The sequence below is a fragment of the Chelonia mydas genome, chromosome 5, assembly GCF_015237465.2.
Source record: "Chelonia mydas isolate rCheMyd1 chromosome 5, rCheMyd1.pri.v2, whole genome shotgun sequence".
Taxonomy (NCBI): domain Eukaryota; kingdom Metazoa; phylum Chordata; order Testudines; family Cheloniidae; genus Chelonia; species Chelonia mydas.
In genome coordinates this window covers 34,637,073-34,659,976 of record NC_051245.2, presented here as the reverse complement: position 1 = coordinate 34,659,976, position 22,904 = coordinate 34,637,073, and the positions used below count along the sequence as shown (strand labels likewise).

The 22,904-nt window shown below is 43.8% G+C and overlaps 1 protein-coding gene across 1 annotated transcript in view; it reads left to right on the top strand.

The window, feature by feature from the left end:
• Nucleotides 1-485: 485 nt before the first annotated feature.
• Nucleotides 486-22,904, top strand: part of IL6ST (interleukin 6 cytokine family signal transducer) — a 60,824-nt gene continuing 38,405 nt past the window's right edge. The window contains exons 1-2 of the mRNA XM_027828401.3: nucleotides 486-633; nucleotides 15,719-15,799. Coding sequence (XP_027684202.2) covers nucleotides 630-633; nucleotides 15,719-15,799 — 85 coding nt within the window. The 5' untranslated portion in view covers nucleotides 486-629. The remainder of the gene's footprint in view (nucleotides 634-15,718; nucleotides 15,800-22,904) is intronic.

Here is a 22,904-nt window from a genome sequence, read left to right as displayed (position 1 = left end):
ACAGGAGAGTTAGCACAGTCCAACAGCTGTCCCTCCCCCTCACACAGAGGTCTGCTGGCAGACTCAGAATAATCCAACCCCCACCCCCGTTAGAACCCGCCACAAACGCCTCTGACCCCGCGGCTACAGGTCCGACAGCACGGTCTGACCCGCACGGACAAGGCCGAGGTAGACTCCTAGAACTGCAGGAAGAACAGAACATTCCATACCCATCCCCGTGGATTAGAACGTTCTAAACCCCTCCACCACCCCTCAGGTGCAAGAAAGAATAGAACCTTCCGCTGCCCCCATCATACGGGGGGGTAAACTCCTACCATTCCCCTCCACCCGCTTAAGGGCCAGGCAGAATATTCCAAACACCCGCGGGGGGGGGGGAGCGCCCTGCAGGCACAATGAAACCGCCGGGGTTCCCTCCTCTCCCGCTAGCAGTGACCCCGCAACCCTAGAATTCTGGCATCCCGGAAGCTCGTTACGGGAAGCCCCGCCTCCTTCTTGACGTCAGGCCCCTGGGGGGCTTGGGCCAATGGGTATCCGAGTTGGGTCTGGGAGGACGACAGTGACCTGTGCTGCCTGTAGTGGACGGGATCGGGAATATGGTCCAGGCCTGGGGTGACGCCGCTACTTAGCGAATGGGTGAGCGGGACCCGTACCGTGGCTGGGCTGTGAGGGAGGCGGCGGGTAGGGTGGGGGCTACCCAGGAGTGTCAAGGAACTGGGTGGGGGGGTTGGACTGGGGCTGTTTGCGGCTCCTTTCGCCCCGGGGCCCCTCCTCGTACGCTCTTCACGCCCTTCCCCCGCCGTCCGATAACATGTTGGGGCTGCAGGCCCCACAGACTCCCCTCTGGCCGCCCCGGGTGTTTCTGTGCGGGTCCCCGAGCCGGTTCTGCTGGGCCCGCTCGGGGCGGCGCGCGCGTTGGGTGGGGCGAGCGTGCTGGTGAGGAGCCAGTCGAGCAGACCCTCCTCGGTGGCCGTTGAGACGGTCCGTTAACTGGCCCCGTGACCCCGGCGGAGCCGGGAGCAGAGCGGCAGCCCCGGGCCTGGGGGGGAAGGATAGGGGGTGTCTGGCAAGCGCCCGCTCGGCCGCCGCGCTGTCCCGCCCGCTGATCGTGCCCGGAGCTGGGGAGCGCTGCCCCGGCGGGCGGGTGCCTGGTGAACTGAGCTAACGGCGTTTTTACTAGTGCTCCCGCTTGCTCTGCCGATGTCCTGACTTCCCCAGCGCGCCTGCACGGGGAGCCGGAGCCTGCAGCGCCGTGGCGTGGGTTTAAAAGGCGACATGACTGCACGCTTGCGAGCCCTTTTTTCCTGTCCCCTTAAACTACTTCTTAATTATTCTGGTCTTTCCATCACATTCAGAAAGGCAGACGTGTAATGCCTGGAAAGAGGCGGCCTGTGACGTCCTCTTCTACTCCTATTTATAACCCAATCCCTGACATAAATGAAATGGCAGCCTAGTTTGGCACCAAAATACCCTCTAAGATAACTTAATGCCAGCATTCATACTGCTTTCATAACAGCCAATAATAAAATGCTACAAGCGACTCGGACACATTGTATGCAAGGTGTAATTAGGCTAGAGGATTTTTTAGTGCTCTGAAAGGGTGATCCTGTAGAGTGGGAAGCTGACCTGGGAGTTGTAAGGCATTGGTTCTGTTCCCAGTTCTGCTGCTGGCCTGCTGTGTGGCCTTGGGTAAATCAGTTTGCTTCTTTGTACCTGTTTTCCCATATATGAAATGGGATTAGCTGTGCTTTGACTTCCTTTATAAAGCTCTCTGACCTTTTCAGAGGAAAAGTGCAAGGATAAGAGACAAGTATGATACTTTTTAATATAGGTAACTTCTGAACTGAAATACACTATGATGTGGTTGGGGGGAGAGAATGGAAATTTAAATGTTTTAAATCTCTAACCAGATCAAGAGAGCACAGAATTGAAAATGGAGATAGATTCCTGGAAGTAAAGTATTAATAAAAAACAAAGCTTCATTATTTAACTACAAATCTGAAAATAAGAGCTTTTTCTCTAAGGTGGTGTACAGTTTTTTGTTCTATATGCTGTATCTACTTAAAGATAACAAATTTGTATGATTCTACTCTGGGTGAAATTGGTACTATTGTAATCAACTAGCTTTCTGCCTACATCTATTAAGTCATATGTTTACTTGAATAAATTAAGATTATACCACTACCTACTCTTTTTAACATTGGAGAGCTAGTACCACCATATGAGAGGTAACTGATTTTTTTTTCTGCCCCCCTTCTTATAAATAAAACTGTTGTTTGCTGATGGATGAGCCCAAAAGAACAAACTCGATTTTCAAATACAAGATTGAATATCTAGGGCTGGTAGTTAGAAAACATTTTTTTATTTGTAAACCGAATAGATTAATCCCTATTGGTGACTTCAAGTTCAAAACGTGTGCTGTTTTTTACATAGTTTAAAGTCTGAAAAGTGACTGCAGTTTACAGAAAGTTATCTGTATAGTACATATGTTATCTCATAAAAAGTGTTGAGATCTGCAGTATAGGGATATAATAGTAGTTGAATTATGTTCCTTAATTTATTGCAAACAAAAATTTAGTGTAATTGACTTCAGTTTGACCAATTTTTAAGGTATTGGTAATCACTGACTTTTTTCATTATGTCACTACGGAGATACTATAGGAAAACGTTAGATGACTACAGCATGTTCCCTTTAAAGGAGCTGAAAGAGACAAACTAAAGAACAGTCTTGTGGTAGAAAAGGCAAAAACACTGCTTGATACACATTTGCCACATGTTGATTTGATACTTACAATGTGAAATGGATTTAAGATTCCACCATGAGGTGTAAGGCAAGTGTGTGTGTTGCGGGCGGGGGATGTATGTCTGTATTTATCTATTTGAATATATATTCTTTATAGTAATACCAAGAAAATTTATAGAAAAAACAACTTTGCGGTAGCATGTAGGAGATTGTCCAGAAAAGTTGAAACGACACTTATATTCTTATTTGAATTCATGAAAAGTTGTCAGAACGTTTACATTCTTATTTGAGCAAACAAGGAAAATAGACCAGTTGGCTAGTAATGGTAACATAACAGCCTTGATCCCTTGCTTGTTAGGCAGACAGAGCTGTGAAAGCAATTTGTGAGGCCCTTGGAATCATCACTTCTTTGATATCTTTTTCCTTTTCCTTCCTTGTCATTTTGTGGCTGACTGAAATAAGTTAGGAAATCTCTTTTTGTGCAGCAGTTTGGGACAATCTAGTATGTACTGTGGACAAGCAAAATGTAATTGCTTCCTGTCACGCACTGCTGATCCGCACTTAAGACGCCTGTGTTTCTCTGCTGACCAATCAGTTCTGCTCAACACTGAAAATGAAAACTGGCCTTCCCTAGGTTTTGTTCACTGGGCCCTCTACTTGCTAAATTCTCCCTCGAGTTTTCTAGTATCACATTATTTATAGAGTGCACATGTTGGACTTTTGTATGTCCTTGACTTGTGAAGTGCACATTAGGGAGCAACTGCTGTTCAGTGCCATTTATTGTACATGGGGAAACTAAGGTGGAAGGTCAGTCTTTTTCAGATGTACCAGTCAGTCTAGACACCCAAAATTGTAAGTAGAAGTCAGATCAGAAGCTTGTTTCTGGGATTGGTGACGAAAAGCAACCACACAACATAGACCAGTGTTTCTTTTTGTCCCAATTGAGTTTGTGGATAAGAGGCAGCAACAGCAATGTCTCTGTTCTCCTCATCCCCAGCATAAAGCCTTAAAGCCACAGAGCAGGATGGATTGATTTTAATCAGAGCAAATTAAATCACTGATTTTAATCATGATTTCAATCAGCAAGCAGGAAACCTTGATTTAAATTATTTAAACTTTAATCTTGTTTTGCATTTCTACTTTTTGATTATTCTCTTAAAGAGAGGTTGACTCTCTGTTGTTAACCGTTAAAACACATTGAACTAATTATAGTCTTTACACTAAATACTTTTTTGTTAACCAGGAGGATACACTCTATCTATATAGTTATATATCTTAACATACATCTATTCAGATTCTTGTCTTACTTTTTTATGTTCGATAATGCTGAATGATGCATTTCCTATTTATTAGATTAATTTTTTTATTCAAGCTCTATTTGTATGGAAATTGGAATTCAATTAAAAATGCACAAACTTTTTTTATTAAATAAAACTTAAATGCGCTGGATACATATTTTTTCTTATTAAAACATGATTTGCATTTACAATTGATTTATTAAACGAAAAGTATTATGCATATTGAATTGAGCTGAAGACCATGTCCTCCATGAGTTTAGAGCTAATAGATTTTATCTTATACCTAGTTTTTATTCATAGAATGGAAAAAAGAAAACAATCTTTCCTACGTTTTCAACTCACAGTTGGTTTTATTTGAGCAAACTAGTCGTTGAGCTGTACTAGTGGAATAAGCAGAAATGAAGAAAATAATCTTTTTGTACAGGCAGAAGAGGCTATTGCTGTCAAAAGCTGGTTTAGCTCTTCAACAAACTCTTGTTCCATGTGCTTAGCCAGTGACTTCCACCAGTTCAGTGCTTTGACTTTCTTTAAAACTTGGCAGCAAACATGTACTACTTAATCTTTTGAAATTATTTTAGTAGTTATAGTTAGGTGAAGCTTTGACATAGATTGTCATAATTTCGAATTTAATATAAAATAGTTTTATTTTAAATTTTTAACAGAAAAAATCTGATGATTTTATTTTTTACCCATCCTGGAGTAGAGGCTCTATCACAAACCCATATTCACTTAAGCATCTTCTCCCTTTCCACCCCAGTCTTTTAACAAGAAAGCATGGTCTCTGAATCTAGAGTGGTGTTTGGTTTTTGAAGTGATGAGAAAAGTACGTAACAAGTAATAAGTGAACTGAATGACAAAACATAAGTCCAACCATGGAAGATACATACAAGTATGTCTAGTAATTCAACACAACTTTATTTTTAAAGACTTAATTTTTAATTTAAAAAAAAAAGGCAGCCAAATTGCTTTTTGGGCATGTAACTTTAACATTCAGAGGACCATTAATAAATCATTTTAAAAAAATGAAATTAAAAAATTCTAACATGGACTACAATAACAGGTTTGCTGATGCAGAAGCTAGTAATTTCAGCCATTCTCATGAGAGAAGATAGCCTTGACATCTAAGATTGTGGGTAATGAATGGGAGGGAGAATCTTTTTGGGGACATGGAGAAATCCTTGCCAGTTGCCTGGATTCAGGTAAGCACTGAGTCGTTATAATTATGAAGCAGTAATCCAGTGGAATCACAAACTGCTTGTTTCACTACTGATTTGAAACTACTAACTTCTGTCTCCATGTTCCTCAAAAATAGTTTGTCACTATTTACGACTTTCCTTGAGGTTAAATGTACCTGAAAATTTGTGTACTAGATATACTTGAAAAAAATAGGTTGTAACTGTAGCAATGTTACTTATTAATTTTGTTAGCTTTGAGGCCTCATCGTACCCCTTTTGAAATCAATGAGGAGTTTGCTGCTCGCTTTAGTGAGAGCAGCACTGATCATGATAGACCTGTTTCTCTACTGCCTTTTTACACTTATGCAAAACAAGTGGGGGGGGGGGGGTGAGGGGGAGAGACAATACTGTTCTGATTTGGTAGTGTTTTATAGCCCCTTCCAGGGTGGATTTGATTTAAATCACTAGTCAGGAAGACTCAGTTTAATCATGGATTTCTACATAAGAAGTGCATTCTTGTTGGTTGGTATAACCTTAATACGTATTCTTCACAACTCAGAGATAGATGTAGGTTTCATTTTTAGAAGGTACACACTATTTTAGAAGTGATTTATTTTGAAAACTTTTCAGATTAGTTTTACAGCTGTATCAGAAAAGGAATGATTGTTTGGTTATTTCATTTATCAAAGGTAACTGAAGAAGATATTTATGAAGTCACTGGGAGGTGAACTATCTCCAAATCAACAGGTTAATCGTTAATAGTTGAAGGATTTTCTTGCTATGCTGTATTAGGAGGAGAACATCACCAGACAAACATTTACATTGATTTATTTAACTAAAACAACAACATTATGTATTCTGGATTTTTTTCTTCAACAGCAAACATATAATATTTTAACAAAACAAGCATATGAATTTTTGAATTTAGTTAAATATTCAAGTTTTTTAAAATCAGGTTAGGTTTTGTTAAAATTGTTTTTAACTAAAATAGTTAAATGAAATATTTTAAAAAAAAACACAAAAATTAAATAGACTGTGTCAGCCAGGTCAACATGAGAAACTTAACATATTGTCTTCTGTAGCTAACTCAGTCATCTTCACCTTCATTTTCCTGTTTGTTCATAATCTGGAAAAGAAAAACAAGCTTTCCTGCTTTTTCAGGTCCCAAACAATTTCTCAATTTGGAATGAATTAGTTCAAAGGAAGAAAATATTCTTTCTACACTGGCCGAAGAAGCTACTGCTGACTTTCTTTAAAACTTCATCAGCAAACATATTTCTTGAATGGTTCTTATTCCCAAACTGGGTCTTTCTTACCACCTGGTGCCATTATAGGTTTTCCCTTCTAGTGAGAGAATGGTATGGTAGATCTCAATTCAACAAAGGCTACACTGAGAAAGACCTCAAGACTTCTGGAATATGCTGCTCAAACAGTTTAACTTTTGTTTCTACTGCCTGTCCCTCCCTTCTCACATTTATCTCCAGACTTCTTCTCCTTATCCAGATCTATTCCGCCCCCAACAATCTTCTATTCGTTGAATTTTTTGAAACTTTGCACTTCTAGAGAGAGGTAAGGGATTGACTCTGTGTACACAAATTTGCAGAGGGACAATACAATTGAGGTCTGTTATTTCTCACCTCTATGTATTTTATAATTTATTTATTTAAAAACATTTTTGCTATTAACCATCATGTTATCTCTGGAAACACAAATCCACAGTTTGAGAACTGCAAAACTTAGCATCTCTGATGGTATCTTCTAGATTGAGCACTGAATCCCATAGGGTAGATAGAAAGATTAACCTAAATAATCTATACAGAAGCCCCTGGAACCCTACAAAATTGGGTCCCTAATCCATGAACTATTGGAATTCATTTACAAAACTTTTCTTAAACATAACATGAATATATTGTCTCATACTATAGAATTAGAATTTATAATCCCTATTCCATGATGAGATATCTTTGAGCTATAATGTATCTTAATTAAAACTATCTTTAGGTTTTTTCCTCAAAAAGCATTTTATCAAAAAAAATCCAGTTTTAAATTTAAATCTGTTTTTTTAATTTTTTTTAAAAAAAAATCATTGATATTTATCCACCCTGGCCACTTCACACTCTGTACAGATAAATGCTCCATTTTGTGCAAATGTGGGCCCACTTCTCCACTATATGTCTACTGGATGGCTATTTGCTCCTTACATTGTAAAGATATGTCTGTTGCCTGTGATCAGCAGAGAGTTTTAGTAGAGTTCTTTGTTCTTCTCATCTGTAAGACCAGGGTTCAAGTCCCAGCCAGCCTGCTGTCTATTCTGGAGAAGTAGTAGGGTCTCCATAGTTTAAGGCTGTTTTTGAACCCCTTTGTAATTGAAAAAAAGAAGAGAGAAATTCTTATGCTTTCAAATCTTTAGGATTAGATCCCACTTTCAACTAGAATACCTTCTGAAATTTTTGAATAGTTATTAAAAATTAAGACTTTAAAAGTAGCTTTTTCTAATAATGTTTTCAGTCTAATCTTTGTGTCCCTCTATCTGTCCAGCAAAATCAAATTATCTGTTTTAGAGTTTTGTACAGGCCCTCACCACTGTAGCATCTGAGTGCCACTTCTCAAGTGCAAAAAAATGCATATTTCAGAACACCACAGAATTAACTCTGGTCCAGAATAAATACAGTTCTTTCATCGTTAGTCTGAAAATACAAATATGGCTCCAAATCCTTCTAAAAATAAATATAGAAACTGTGGGGACCCCTTAATCTCTGCAGATCAAATTGCAGGACTGGGGTCTACCTAAGTTAACATACTGGTCAATGTCAAATGCAGGTGCACATACTTAACTTTATCATAAATTGATAACATTCTGTACTTTCCCACCAATTTACATATACAATATTAATCTCAAGAAACAGCAATTAGTAGTATTTTCTCCCAAAAAATTCTACCTGTGTGGTGCCATTGTGCTAGGTGCTGTACAGACAAATGACAAAGAAGATAGTCCGTACTCTAGCGCCCTCACAATCTACATGACAACGGGTAGCCAAACAGAGTTTGAGCAGGTTGGGATGATGAGAGAACCATATACTGAAGAGAATGTAGCAAAAATGGCAGCTCCACTTAGCAGTTGCCTATCCAGTGTCAGATGAGAGCAATCTGCAGGCATTATGACAGAAGCAGGTTTTATGGAGAGGATGTAAACGAAGACAAGGTGACCAGCTATATGAAGTTTGAGATTTTGCTATGTGTAATTTCTAGGTGACACTTCCTTTCTGATTTATGAAGAATGTGACTATGTATTGTTCTGATGAGTGTGTATAAGAGGTGATATTTTACTAGCTATTGGAAAACAGTGGCCAAAGTAAAAAGCATGTGAGTGATCAAAACTGAAAATTTAGGAAAAGGAACCAACTTATTCTTTGAACATGTGTTTAATATGTATGTGGTAGTAAGATTTTTTTAATTGATTTTTTTTTTTTCCTGGAACATTCTCTATAACTTGTGTAGTTTTTTGTTTCTGCATTGAAAAGATTGCTAACAATACTCAGCAGTTATCTAGTGCTTCGTCCTCATGGGGTTGTACAAATATTAAGTAAGCGTTCCAAATATTTTACCTTGTGAAGTAGCTAAATAAATCCCATTTTTTCCAGGTAGGGAAATTTAGACAGATGTCCAGATTTCCAAGTGCACCCAGCATAGGAGTGCTGCTTTAAATTATTCTGAACATTAAAGACCCACAAGAAGCTATACACCAACTGCGGATTGTTAATATGTAGTTTTGACTATGATGGGGGACTCTAGAGAGTCCTGTAGAACTTGCCTAACATTAGTTCTGTTCCATCTGCCTACTTCTCACACTGGGAAAATCTCCATTGAGGGTGTTTTGCACTGCTTAAGTAGGGCACTGCAGTTGAATCAGCTCATTATCTGGCTCTAGGGTTAAGGGATTTGCTGTGGGCCATGTAGCAAGCCGGTGGCAGAGCCAGACTAGAACTTGTGATGTCTGACTTTTAAAGCCACCCATTATTTTCTCACCCAGAATTCTTTGTGCAATTTTGCCCAATAAAATGTGGGAAATGAAGTTGGATGAGGCCTTCCCTGAGTAAAGGGAGTGCACTGGGAAATCCAGAAGAGAGAATGTGAGTGGGTTTTTTGTTTTAATAATTATCGTGGAATTTTCTCTCTGAGTGTGAAATGTGGAGAGGGTGATAGTGATGTGGTAGTGAAAGTTTACCTATTGCATTGCCAGTCTCCTGAGCTATTCCTTCCATACCATTTTCTAATTTTGAGTTTACTTTTTTAAGGCTAACATTTCCACTTATTCCAGAAAACACTGAACATGAGGGGAAAAAATAACTGTAAACAGAGGCTCTGTATGCAGTTCATTGGTCCCTTGCAGAAATAAAATGCACTTTTATAGAATAGCTTGTATTTTCAGTCACTGTAACAATCCTAGTTTGTGGTAAACACTACAGTAAATTAATTGCTGTACACTCCCATACTATGATTGTTTGAATATGCTATTTATAGATTGCAAAGATGAGTGGCCATTGAGTTTAAGCTGCATGGAATTTAAGTACAGCCTGGTTTATAACCAAACAGGACTAAATTCTTCCCTACATTGGTTACTTTCCCATAGGAGAGTAGTTCCCCTTCCTACCCCTCTCCCCCTTCCAAGTGAAATAGTCTAGATCCTATCAGCAGAAGCTTTGTGGCCAAATGTCCCCTGACTGCAGCTGACACTGGAACCGCCCTCAGTAGTGCGCCTCTAACTATCGGGGGAGAAGACTCTCTGTAGTAATTAGGCTGCTTTGCCATTTGCATTACGGAGTGAGAAATCCAGAATAGGCCTGCTAGCTCCACCCCTTAAGAAGGAGAAGGGTCTGCAACCCATCTATATGAAGGGGAAAGCGTATGATGGAATGCTTCCAGGTCTCCAAATCTAGATCTGGAGCTGCAGGTTGGAAGCAGGGAAGAGCATGAGAGGTTAAACTTTCAGACTTGGAGGAATGTAAAACAAGTCTACTCAAAGGCTATAAAATGATTGTTATATTTTGAAATTATTAAGCAATTTGTAGTGTGTTTCTCTTTTGTGAACACTTAGCAGTGAAAATTAGCAGACTGTTAGTCACTAAATATGAAGTTTGCCCCCAAACATGAAAAGGTAAATTTAAATCATGAATGGGAGGTGTTTGGTTTTGCAGTGGAGTCTTCACCTCTGAAAAACAGGTTTTAAATGTCAATTACTTTAAAAGTGAAGTAACTCTGGTAACCTTAGGCCTGGTCTACAATACGAGTTAAATCCGAATTAACTCTGTACCCGTCCACACAACGAAGCCATTTTTTCGACATAAAGGGCTCTTAAAACCGATTTCTGTACTCCTCCCCAACAAGGGGATTAGCGCTGAAATCGACATCGCCGTTTCGAATTAGGGTTAGTGTGAACGCAATTCGAAGGTATTGGCCTCCGGGAGCTATCCCACAGTGCACCATTGTGACCGCTCTGGACAGCACTCTGAACTCAAATGCACTGGTCAGGTGTACAGGAAAAGCCCTGGGAACTTTTGAATCTCATTTCCTGTTTGGCCAGGTGAGCTCATCAGCACAGGTGACCATGCAGAGTTCATCAGCAGAGATAACCATGCAGTCCCAGAATCGCAAAAGGGCTCCAGCATGGACCGAACGGGAGGTACAGGATCTGATCGCTGTGTGGGGAGAGGAATCCGTGCTATCAGAACTACATTCCAAAAGACGAAATGCCAAAACATTTCAAAAAATCTGAGGCCATGAGGGACAGAGGCTACATCAGGGATGCAACACAGTGCCACATGAAACTTAAGGATCTCAGACAAGCGTACTAGAAAACCAAAGAATCGAATGGATGCTCCAGGACAGAGCCCCAGACATGCCGCTTCTACGCTGAGCTGCATGCAATTCTAGGGGGGGCCGCCACTACTACCCCACCCCTGTCCATGGACTCCGATGATGGGGTACTCTCCGCCATACCTGAGGATTTTGCAGATGGGGAAGATGAGGAGGTCAATGAGTTTGGGGAGAGCACACAGCACACCGTTCTCCCCGACAGCCAGGATCTTTTTATCACCCTGACTGAAATACCCTCCCAACCCAACGAAGCCGGAGAAGGGACCTCTGGTGAGTGTACCTTCTTAAATATAATATATGTTATAAAAGCAAACGTTTTTTAATGATTAAGTAGCCCTGAGGACTTGGGATGCATTTGTGGCCAGTACTGCTACTGGAAAACTCTGTTAACGTGTCTGGGGAAGAAGCAGAAATCCTGAGCAGAAATCCTCCAGTGACATCTCCAGGAGAGCTTCATGGAAGTACTCTAAAAGCCTTTGCAGAAGGTTTCTGGGGAGAGCAGCCTTATTCTGTCCTCCATGGTAGGACACTTTACCATGCCATTCTAGTAGCAAGTAATCTGGTATCATTGCATGACAAAGCCTGGCAGCGTATGGTCCCGGTGTTTGCTGGCATTCAAGCAACATCCGTTCTTTATCTCTCTGCGTTATCCTCAGGAGAGTGATATCGTTCATGGTAACCTGGTTGAAATAGGGGAATTTAATTAAGAGCACATTCAGAAGTAACCGTTCCTACTGGGCTGTTTGCCTGTGGCTGAAAAGAAATCCTCCCCGCAGTTAGCCACGCGGTGGGGGGGTGGGGGGCATGGCATTGGCGCTGAGCTGTTCGCATTTGGCTAGCAGGGATCTTCCCTGATATCAGCCAGGTGGTGGGGGGAGGGGAAAAGCGATCATCCTAAAGAATTGGATGGGGGGAGGGGGTTAGTTTGGTTTCTGCTGCTGCACATTAACAGGAAAACCGCAGCACTAAATGGCCAACTCAATGGGCTTTGCTTGGTATGGGAAAGGAGGGCGCTGCTGTTATGAAGGTTGCAGAAGCCAAAAGACTGTGGCTTACCATGGCCGCCTGCAAGCCGAATTCTGTTGCCTGGCACTGTGTGTGTGATCTCTAACACCAAAGCCGCAGGCACTCAATATAAGATGCAAAATGCGACCTTGTACCAAAATCACATGTGCTATGTGTTGTTCACCGTGAAAGAGTATAGCCATTGTTCTGTAATGTATCTTTTTAAATACTTCACCTCCTGTTTTTCCTCCAGCAGCTGAAAATGTTTCAAGCCTTTGGGACGGAGGAAGGAGACTATCTCGGATAAGGCGGCGAAAAAAACGCACATGCAATGAAATGTTCTCTGAGCTCATGCAGTCTTCCGGCACTGACAGAGCTGCGTGGAGGGACACAATAGCAGAGTACAGGACAGTGGCCAATGAACGTGAGGAGAGGTGGCGGCAAGATCAGAGGAGGCATGAGGCAACGCTGGGCTACTGCGGGATCAAACGGACATGCTCCGGCGTCTGGTGGAGGTTCATGAATGGCAGCAGGATCACAGACTGCCGCTGCAGCCCCTGCTTAACCGCCCTCCCTCCCTCCTCCCCAAGTTCCATAGCCTCCTCACCCAGATGCTGAAGAACGTGATGGGGGATGGGGGGGAGGGGAGGCTCCGGGCACCCAACCACTCCACGCCAGTGGACAGCCCAAGCAACAGAAGGCTGGCATTCAACAAGTTTTAAAGTGGCCTTTTCCTTCCCTCCTACCCTCCTCCCACACCCCCACCTGGGCTACCTTGTGAGTTATCTCCCAATTAATAAAGAATATATGTTTTTGAAATGATAGTGACTTTATTTCCTTTGCAAGCAAGCTGTGATCGAAGGGGGGAAAGCAGGTGGCTTACAGGGAATTTAGAGGCATCCAAGGGGGTGGGATTTCATCTAGGAGAAACAAACAGAAGTGTCACACAGTACCCTGGCCAGTCATGAGACTGTTTTTCAAAGCTTCTCTGATGCGCAGCGCTTCCTGCTGTGCTCTTCTAACCGCCCTGGTGTCTGGCTGCGTGTATTCAGCAGCCAGGCGATTTGCATCAACCTCCCACCCCGCCATAAATGTCTCCCCCTTACTCTCACAGAGAGTGTGGAGCACACAGCAAGCAGAAATAACAATGGGAATATTGGTTTTGCTGCGGTCTGAGCGAATCAGTAAACTGCGCCAGCAACCCTTTAAACGTCCAAATGCATACTCTACCACCATTCTGCACTTGCTCAGCCTATAGTTGAACAGCTCCTTACTACTGTCCAGACTACCTGTGTACGGCTTCATGAGCCAGGGCATTAAGGGGTAGGCTGGGTTCCCAAGGATAACTATAGGCATTTCAACATCCCCAACAGTTATTTTCTGGTTTGGGAAGTAAATCCCTTCCTGCAGCCGTTTAAACAGACGAGAGTTCCTGAAGACACGAGTGTCATGCACCTTTCCCGACCATCCCACGTTGATATTGGTGAAACGTCCCTTATGATCCACCAGTGCTTGCAGCACTATTGAAAAGTACCCCTTGCGGTTTATGTACTGGTTGCCCTGATGGTCCGGTCCCAAGATAGGGATATGTGTTCCGTCTATAGCCCCACCACAGTTAGGGAATCCCATTGCAGCAAAGCCATCTAGTATGACATGCACATTTCCCAGAGTCACTACCTTTGATAGAAGCAGCTCAATGATTGCGTTGACTGCTTGCATCACAGCAACCCCCACAGTAGATTTGCCTACTCCAAATTGATTACCGACTGACTGGTAGCTGTCTGGCGTTGCAAGCTTCCACAGGGCTATTGCCACTCGCTTGTGAACTGTGAGGGCTGCTCTCATCTTGGTATTCTTGCACTTCAGGGCAGGGGAAAGCAAGTCACAAAGTTCCATGAAAGTGCCCTTACGCATACGAAAGTTTCAAAGCCACTGGGAATCATCCCAGACCCGCAACACTATGTGGTCCCACCAGTCTGTGCTTGTTTCCTGAGCCCAGAATCAGCATTCCATGGCATGAGCCTGCCCCATTAACACCATGATCTCCAAATTGCAGGGGAACACAGTTTTAGAGAAATCTGTGTTCATGTCCTCATCGCTGCGCTTCCGTCGCCTCCTCGCCTGGTTTTTCAGGTGCTGGTTCTGCGTAAAAGGCACAATAATGCGCGAGGTGTTTACAATAGTCATAACTGCTGCGGTGAGCTGAACAGGCTCCATGCTTGCTGTGCTATGGCGTCTGCTCCTGCTCGGGCAATCCAGGGAAAAGGGCACGAAAGGAGTGTTTGCCGTTGCTCTGATGGGGGGGGGGGGGGGGGCAACCGACAACATGGCTTACAGGGTTGGCTTACAGGGAATTAAAATCAACGAAAGGGGTGGCTTTGTGAGAAACAGAATGGCCCCCTCAAGGATAGAACTCAAAACCTCAAGGATAGAACTCAAAACTGGGTTTAGCAGGCCATTGATTCACAGAGGGAGGGAGGAGAAAATGAATACAAAACAAATCTGGTCTATTTCTTATTTTGATCCACTTAATCTATCTTTATCCATCTTGCTGGCAGCAGACTGTGCAGTATGGCTGCTGGCCATCGTCATCTCCTGGCTTCTCATTAAAAGACAGTGCAGTAGGACTGAATCGCCATGAGACGAAACTTAAAAGGGTAATGACCTGGCTGAGTCACTCCCATGTTTGCCCAGGCGCCCCGACCTCATCGAGGTCGGTTAAAAGAGCACCCAGGAATATGTCGACGATGGCTACCAGTCATGCTGCACTGTCTGCTGCCAAAAGGCAATAAGCTGCTGCTGTGTAGCAATGCAATACCGTGTCTGCCAGCACCCAGGAGGCATACGGTGATGGTTAGCTGAGCGGGCTCCATGCTTGCCATGGTATGGCGTCTGCACAGGTAACCCAGGAAAAAAGGCGCGAAACGATTGTCTGCCGTTGCTTTCACGGAGGAAGGGAGGGAGGCAAGTATGGGGGACCTGACGGTATGTACCCAGAACCACCCGCGACAATGTTTTAGCCCCATCAGGCATTGGGATTTCTACCCAGAATTCAAATGGGTGGCGGAGATTGCGGGAAATGTGGAACAGCTATCCACAGTGCAACGCTCCGGAAGTCGACGGTTGCCTCGGTACTTAGAGCATTTGTGTGGGGACACACACAATCAACTGTATAAAAATGCTTTCTACAAAACCGACTTCTATAAATTCGACCTAATTTCGTAGTGTGGACAAGGCCTTAGTCTAATCCTTAGGGTTTTGTTTTAATGATCCCAGAATTCCAAGCTCAAAAAAGAAAGACTTGGAGACAGACAGAAGTCTAGAAACCCAGCAGCTTTCCTAAAGAATGAAATACTTTGCTTCCATACTTTGCCGCATATGAAATAGAAGTTTGAGTGTACAGACTTGAGTTCAGTGCGTAGACGCACAGTTTTAATTCCATGCCCGTCTATTTATATCACGTAGGCTTGCTGGTTTTCTTGCAGTGATTGGGGAAAAAAGGGATATTCTTTTCCTTCTCCCATCCTGACTTTCTGCAGGGTATCAAGGGTTGCAGCAATAAAGGGAAGCTGGTGGTCACACAAATGCAGTAAATGGAAACTACATAAAATCTTTGTTTTTTACAGGAACTGTAAGCAAAATGTCTTCTCGATGGAGCTGGGTGATGAATGCTGTATATATTTTCGTGAGCATTTGCTCTCTTGGAGGTAAGACTAAATGAAAATGTTGGACAAGTCATGGACTTATTAGAGCAGCAAGCTGTTGCTACTGATGTTTATGTTGCAGTAGTGCCTAGTGGTCCCAATGAGGAATTAGGGCACCATTGTGCTAGCTATTTGTAGAAACAAATAATCCAAAGAGACAGAGTTCTCGCTCAATTATGGCAGCTGGCATTGATGTCCTTTTAGCCAGCTCATCTCAAAAAAAAAACAAATTAAAATTAGTTCCAGGTGCTGCACCTGAAGCTCTGTGATCACATTTTCCTATGGTCCCTCCCTTGTTGCTGTGGGAAGAGCAAAGCAAAAGGCAGAAATTGACTATACAGGGGTAGCACTGGAACAAATTGGGCACAATGCTGTCAAATGCAGAGTTAACCTGGAAAAATAGATGTTTCTTAAAATTGTCAGTTATAGCAGTCTTCTTTAATATGTAACATTCTAGGTAAAACATTCATACATACAGAATTCCTCACCTTAAATTACACATCTAAGAATGAAATAAAGGAGAGATTGAGAATTAGTTTTTGGAGGCACTTCCGTCTTTGAATTATACCTCTTAAAAGGTGCCGCCGGAAAGCACTTTAATCCCAAAAGATATGGCTTTCTTCCCCTTTTATAATTTTTGTCTTTTTTTTTTTTTTTTTGCTCCACCATCTTCTATCTGATCGATAGCAGATGCTGTTATTGATTAGATTAATTCTTTTATTTTTTTGTCTCGTACTGTAATTTTCTGTTTCCCTCTCTGCTTGGTTTTTCACCTCTTTTTTTTCTTTCTTTCCTTTGTCCTTCTGTTTTCTCTCTGTCCCTTTCCTACCTTGCAGACACACATGTTGTGTTTTCTTTATCTCCCTAGAATACAGCCTCTAATGCGGGAATGCTGTCCTGCTTAGTTGGCTGCATTACTGCAGCACTTCTGTGTGCTTTGCTCCCTACTTTGCCCATATACTTCCAGCAAAGGAAGGGAAGCTGCAGACTGGGTCACTAGATGTGACATAGTGGTTCTCATGCAGGCTGGCTCACTCATAACCATTGCTTCCTCTTCAGGAAAATTGAGAGCAATATCCTAGTACGTCTCTTCAGTGGGATAATTTATCTGGTGTCATTCATGGATACTAAGGGCTAAGTAGCAACTTTAAATCTGTAATTCTTAGACTAGTGATCTATTAATTTATGCTTAATTTGCATACTGAATAACTGAACAGATTTTTAAAAAGTGGGTTTGTAACTCATTCCCTTTAGTACCTGAGGCCTACAATAGTATATGTAATCAATAAATCCTGTGCCGGTTGTGGTAATTCTTACATTGGTTCTGCATTTCAGTACACAGACTGTTTGTACTTTTCTCTCTTCAGTAGAGATTTTAGTTATTTTAGGCTCACAATTGTGAGAGTCATGAAGCGTTCCCTTCAAAAGAAAGGAATTAATGTGAGTCAACCGAAAATGCCACACTGAGCGATTGCGCATGTCAATTCCACTGTCGTTGTGCGCGTTCCAGTGCAGGGTTGTCAGTTTTTCCCTTTAGCAGTACCCACCGGGGTGGCATGAGCGTCGTCTGGTGCCTCACGCACTGCATGCAGGCGTTAAGGGCAGAGCCACCCACAACCTCCCATGATGGTTGTTGGAGCTCCCTTTCCTTGAATCTGCAAGTCGTCAGTTGAACTTATAAATAGTACACATTGTATAGTTAGTGTAGTTTTAGTTGTTAGTTGATTAGTGTGTTAAAAAAAAATGTTGTTTTGGGTACCAGCCCTGTTACCAGAGAGATGCCTCACTCTTTGGGTATCAAGCCCTGCCAGTCTTGTGGTAAGGTAATGCCTAATAGCGACCTTCACCCCAGCTGCTTTAAGTGCTTGGGGGAGTCTCACATGAGTGACCAGTGTGGCATTTGTAAGGACTTTAAGCCCCATTACAAAAAAAACCAGGGCAGGGCAGTTAGATTGAAATATATGCTTCTAGAATTGACACTACATCCTCTTATCTGAGACATCTACTTAGGGCCGAGTACCAAGCACCTTGGCTTCGGTCTGTAGCGCACCTCTGGTGTTACTAGTACCACGGGGCAGATTGGCATTGCTGATACCAAAGAAGAGGCATAAGAAACTGGACTCTGTACTGGGATCGTTGAAAGAGGTGAAGAGGTCAAGCTGTTCTAAGGAATCATGAGGGGATTCAAAGCGGACACATTTCCCAGAGTACACCTCTAAGCGCTGGAGCCTAGTGCAGGTCTGCAAGACTGGCTCCCAAAACACCCTCACGCCCTGGTATCACAGACTGTTTTCCCAGTACCGTCTGCTTCTGAAGCATTTGAGGTGTCAAGAGAGTTGTTAAAGCTCGCGGTGCCACTTTCACCAGCAGTTCAAAAGACTTGCCTGGCATCCAAGATACTGACGTCAGTGGCTTTACCTCTGCACTGCACAGTTCCAGCTGATTCACCTATCAGGGTATCGATTAAAGTGGTACCGTCTAGGGGAAAGCCACAGATGATCTCCCCAGTTCCCCTTCATAGTCTGAACCTTCTTCACCAGTATTGACAGGTACGGCACCACCTTGGTTGCAGGAAGTCATTATCTTCACTGGACTCTGCAGAAGTCTGCGTCCCAACCTAGCTGGCTCCACTGTTGGGGTATACCACCTGCCCGTCCTGATTTCAGCATCAGTACGAGTAAGGGGGTTATTGAAAGGACCTTCGGACCAGGCACCTTTGGGAACCAAGGCCATAACAGTGGCCCTTTTGGAACTGGTGGGAGTTCCCCCGTCAATCAAGAGCATCCCTACAGCTACCTCAGCTGGGTCTATCTACTGGCTGTCTAGCATCGATGCTGCAAGCACCCTAGCGTCAGTGCCAAGCCTGGCACCGAACAGATTTGGGATCCCTCTCGTGAGCAGCCACAAGAGGAGCAGAAACTGGACCTGCCCTCGGTAACATAGGCATTCTCTTCATCATCCCCTGATGAAGCAGTTATAGTGGAACCTATTTCTCCGTCTCCTGATTTATTTTAAGACTCATCAGGAGTTGTAGAGGAGGATGGCTATGGCCCTAGACATCCACCCAAAGGAGGTCTGGGAAAAATCCCACAGGCTGGTGGACATCTTGGCATCTGTGGCCCCAGCTAAAATAGTTCTTCCTGTTTATGACATTTTAAAACTACCAAGGTCCTCAAGCAGACCCCAGCTTTCCTGCCCTGACTGCAAAAAGAGTGGAGAGGAGGTTTGAGCACCTATATAATCATTCTCCTCTGGGCTCCCTTGTGTTGGCGGCAACCAGTGAGAAAGAAGGACAGGAGCACCAGGCATCAGCCCCCTAAAAACAGAGGGCAAGAAGCTAGACTTATTTGAGAGGAAGTCCTGAGAGCAGCCCCAGTCTGTGTCCCTGCCCACTAGGGCATGCAGCCCAGGGCAGGTCGAGGGTCCAGGGTTCCCCACAGCAGCCCAGCTTCCGGCCAGGTCAGTAGGTGGGGCTTGTCACGAAGGGAGAAGAAGGGGACGGGGTGCTGTGGCAGGGGGTGGGCAGCTCAAATGTTCTCTGTGCCCACAGCCCCAATAAATCTTAATCCACCTTTGCATGGGGAGAAGAATTTATAGAAGCTCATCCTTGGAAATGTGCAGTACAGACCCGCAGACTGCTGTTGAAATATGATTCCGTGTATTGGGAGTCTGTAGCAAAATTCAAGGACAAGTTACTGCATCCTCTAGGCCCCTGGGGGACCATGAGCAGGTTTCAGGGGGTTTGCCAAGCATAGCTGGCGTTAGACTTGCTAAGGCCCAGAGCAGAATGCCAAAGCCCCGCCACGCAGGACTACAGCCCAGGGCCCCATCACCCAGGACTGAAGCCAAAGCCTGAGGAACATAGCTTTGCGGTGCTCCCTGGGGCATGGGGCCCTGGACAGTTGGCCTGCTTGCTACCCCTTAATGCTGGGCCTGGCTTTTATATTCAGCAAAACAGTTGTGGCACAGCTGGGCCATGGTTCAGAAAGAAAAAAAGTTGAGAATCACTGCTCTAGAGAAGAGTTCAAGGCATTCATTGCAGAAGGCTGTCTGGTTGCCAAGATGGCTTTCCAGTAGGTGCTCGAGATAACGGACGCTGCTTCCAGAGTTAAGGCATCAGTGTTTGATGATCAGGGCCTTGTGGTTACAGAACTGCAGCTTAGTTCTGGAGATCCAGCAGAGCACAGAAGACCTACCTTTTGATGGTCCATTTTTGTTCTCTGACAAAATGGATGAGACTTTACTTTTGTTTTAGAGACTTATGAGCGTCTCCATTTATTAGGGTTTTATACCCCTGCCGCAGCAGCAGCAGCAATATCAGCCCCAGCAGTATTTCTGGCAGGAGCCATATTAGGCAAGACAGTGAGACTACTCCAAGAAGCAGAATAAATAACACAGGAGAAGACCATCTGGGTCTCTAACTTTAATCATTCAGCCCATCCTCCCTCAGCTTCAGACAAGCAGCAGTTTTGATTGTCAGAGTAGCATTCCAGTTGTAAACCTTCTGCCATTTGCAGACAGGTTTTCTCACTTCCACAGTGCTTGGGAAGCTATAACCTTAAACAAATGGGTCCTAAGCACTGTGGGATTAGGTTATGTCATTCAGTCCTCTCCATTCTCCCACCCCATCCCTTTTGAGGGGCCCCTCTGATGAGTCACTGCTCCTTCAGCAGGTTTGAACTATGGGAGCCATAGAGGAAATCCCTCTGTAGCACTGCGGGAAAGGATTCTACTCACAGTATTTCCTGATTGCCAGATGCAAGGTAGAAGTGAGACCTATCTTCATTCTTGGGGGTCTTAACAGGTGCATGAGGTACATGAGATTCTGCATGGTTACCCTAGCTATTGCTTTGAATCACAACTGGTTTGCTGCCCTCAGTGTTCATGATGCCTGTTTCCAAGTGGCGATTTACCTGAGCCACAGGAAGTTGCTGAAGTTTTGTGGTCGTAGGTCAGCATTATTAATATACAGTGCTCCCCTTTGGCTTCTCTGCTCCTCGAGCTCTTACCAAATGCATAGCAGTAATAGCTGCACTTCTCGGGGAAGAGGAATACAATGTATTTCCCTGCCTGGATGATTGACTGGTGAAGATCAAGTCCAGAGACCAACTCCTCCACCATGTCCTGTTCTCTCTGTATCTTTCCAGTCATTTAGATCTGATCATAAACAAAGCAAAATCAACTTTAGTACCAACACAAAAAAATGAGTTAATTTGGGCCCTACTACTTCTTGAGTGTGAGGGCATTTCTGCCAAGGAAGCAATTTCAGACAAGTCATCATCTGTGTCTGTCCCTCCAAGCTCACCCTTCCACCACAATTGGAGTATGCCTGAAATTGCTAGGTCATATGGCTGTATGTACTTATGCAGTCCAGAATGCGAGACTGCATCTTTGTCCTCTTCAGGCCTGGCTCAAGCTGTATCATCCGAACTGGGTCTGTTGCCCAAATTGTCAGACATTGGACTCCCTAGTGCAAGTTGGTCACCCATTCTGCAGTTCCTTGAGTGGTAGACAGACCATATCAATCTTTGCAGGGGTGTTCCCTTCAGCCATTCTCCACCAGTCGTAACAAGAGTGATTGGTGCCCCCACAATAGGTTAGGAAGTACATCTGGGGACTTCGAAAGTTCAGGGACTGTGGCCAGATCTGGAAGCTTCCCTTCATATCAGCGTCCTGCAGCTATGAACCATTTACAGTGCGTGCTGGCCCTTTCAGTTACACGTAGAAGACACAGCAGTTCTCACCAAAAATACTACCGTGGTATACTGTGTGAACGAACAGTAGAGAGCTCACGCCAGCCAGCTTTGTCAGGAGGCAGTGACGTTTTGGCAGTTCTGTGTCAAGGAAAACATCATTCTACAGCAGCTTATCTACCAAAGGTGTGGAATTGCTTAGCTGATCACCTTGGCAGTGTCTTTTCTCAGAATCACAAGTGGTCTCTGAACAGTGTGTTAAGATCCATCTTTGGGAAAGGGGCATTCTGGCTATCGACCTGTTTGCGACAAAAGATAGGGGCCATCTGTTTTGCTCCCAAGCAGACTTGAGTCCAGGCTCCTTGACAGACGCCTTCCACCTGAACTGGGGATCAGTGCTCATGTATGCCTTCCCTCCCCCCCCCCCCCAAACCTCCCAGATTCCAGTCATCCCAAAGGTCATTCTCAGACTGAAGTTTGAGACTGATTCTCAGTGCACCAGCTTGGCCGAGGCCATGTTGGTTCTCAGTCTATTGATTTGTCTGCCCATATGTCTACCTCTTTATCCTGACCTGCTGACCCACCACCACAGTCAGATTTTGCTTCCAGCACTGAACAGTCTTCATCTCATGGCGTGGATGTGGCATGGCTAGATGAAGAGAAGGAACGACATTCAGAAGCTGTTTGATAAGTGTTGCTTAATAGTAGGAGGGCCTCTACTAGGGCTATGCATTTGGCCAAGTGGAAGTGAATTTCAGTTTGGTCGCTAGCTCAGGGGTATTCAGCCAATACTGGCCTGTATTCAGGACATTTTGGAATATCTGTTACGTCTTCAATCTTCTGGTCTCTTGATCAGTTCATTGAGGGTTCACTTGCAGTGATCTCAGTGTTTCATCTGCCCATCCAAGGGAAGTCAATTTTCTCAATCTCCATAGTAGTGAGATTTTTGAAAGGAGTCATTCATCTCCACATTCCTGGGAAAGACGGGTTCAGTTTGTGAGACCTTAATCCAGTCTTATTTGCCCTGATGGGACCTCCGTTCAAGCCTCTGGCAACATATTTTCTGTCACTCTGTGCTAGAAGACACCCTTTCTTATTGCAATAATATCTACAAGGAGAGTAAGCGAGCTTCAGGCTTTTATGTTGGAGCCCCTTGTACTCAGTTTTTCAAACACAAAGTGGCCCTATGGTGACATCCAAAATTTTTCTCAAAAATTGTTTTGCAGTTTCCCTTTAACCAAGTGATTTACTTGCCAGCATTCTTTCCTAAACTGTATTCGAATTCACATGAACAACAACTTCAGATGTTGGAGGTGAGATGATGTCTGGGATTTTTCTTAGAGGGGACTAATCCTTTTTCAGGCCTCTCCTCAACTTTTCGTCTCCTATGAAGGGTCAGGCAGTCTCTTTGCTGA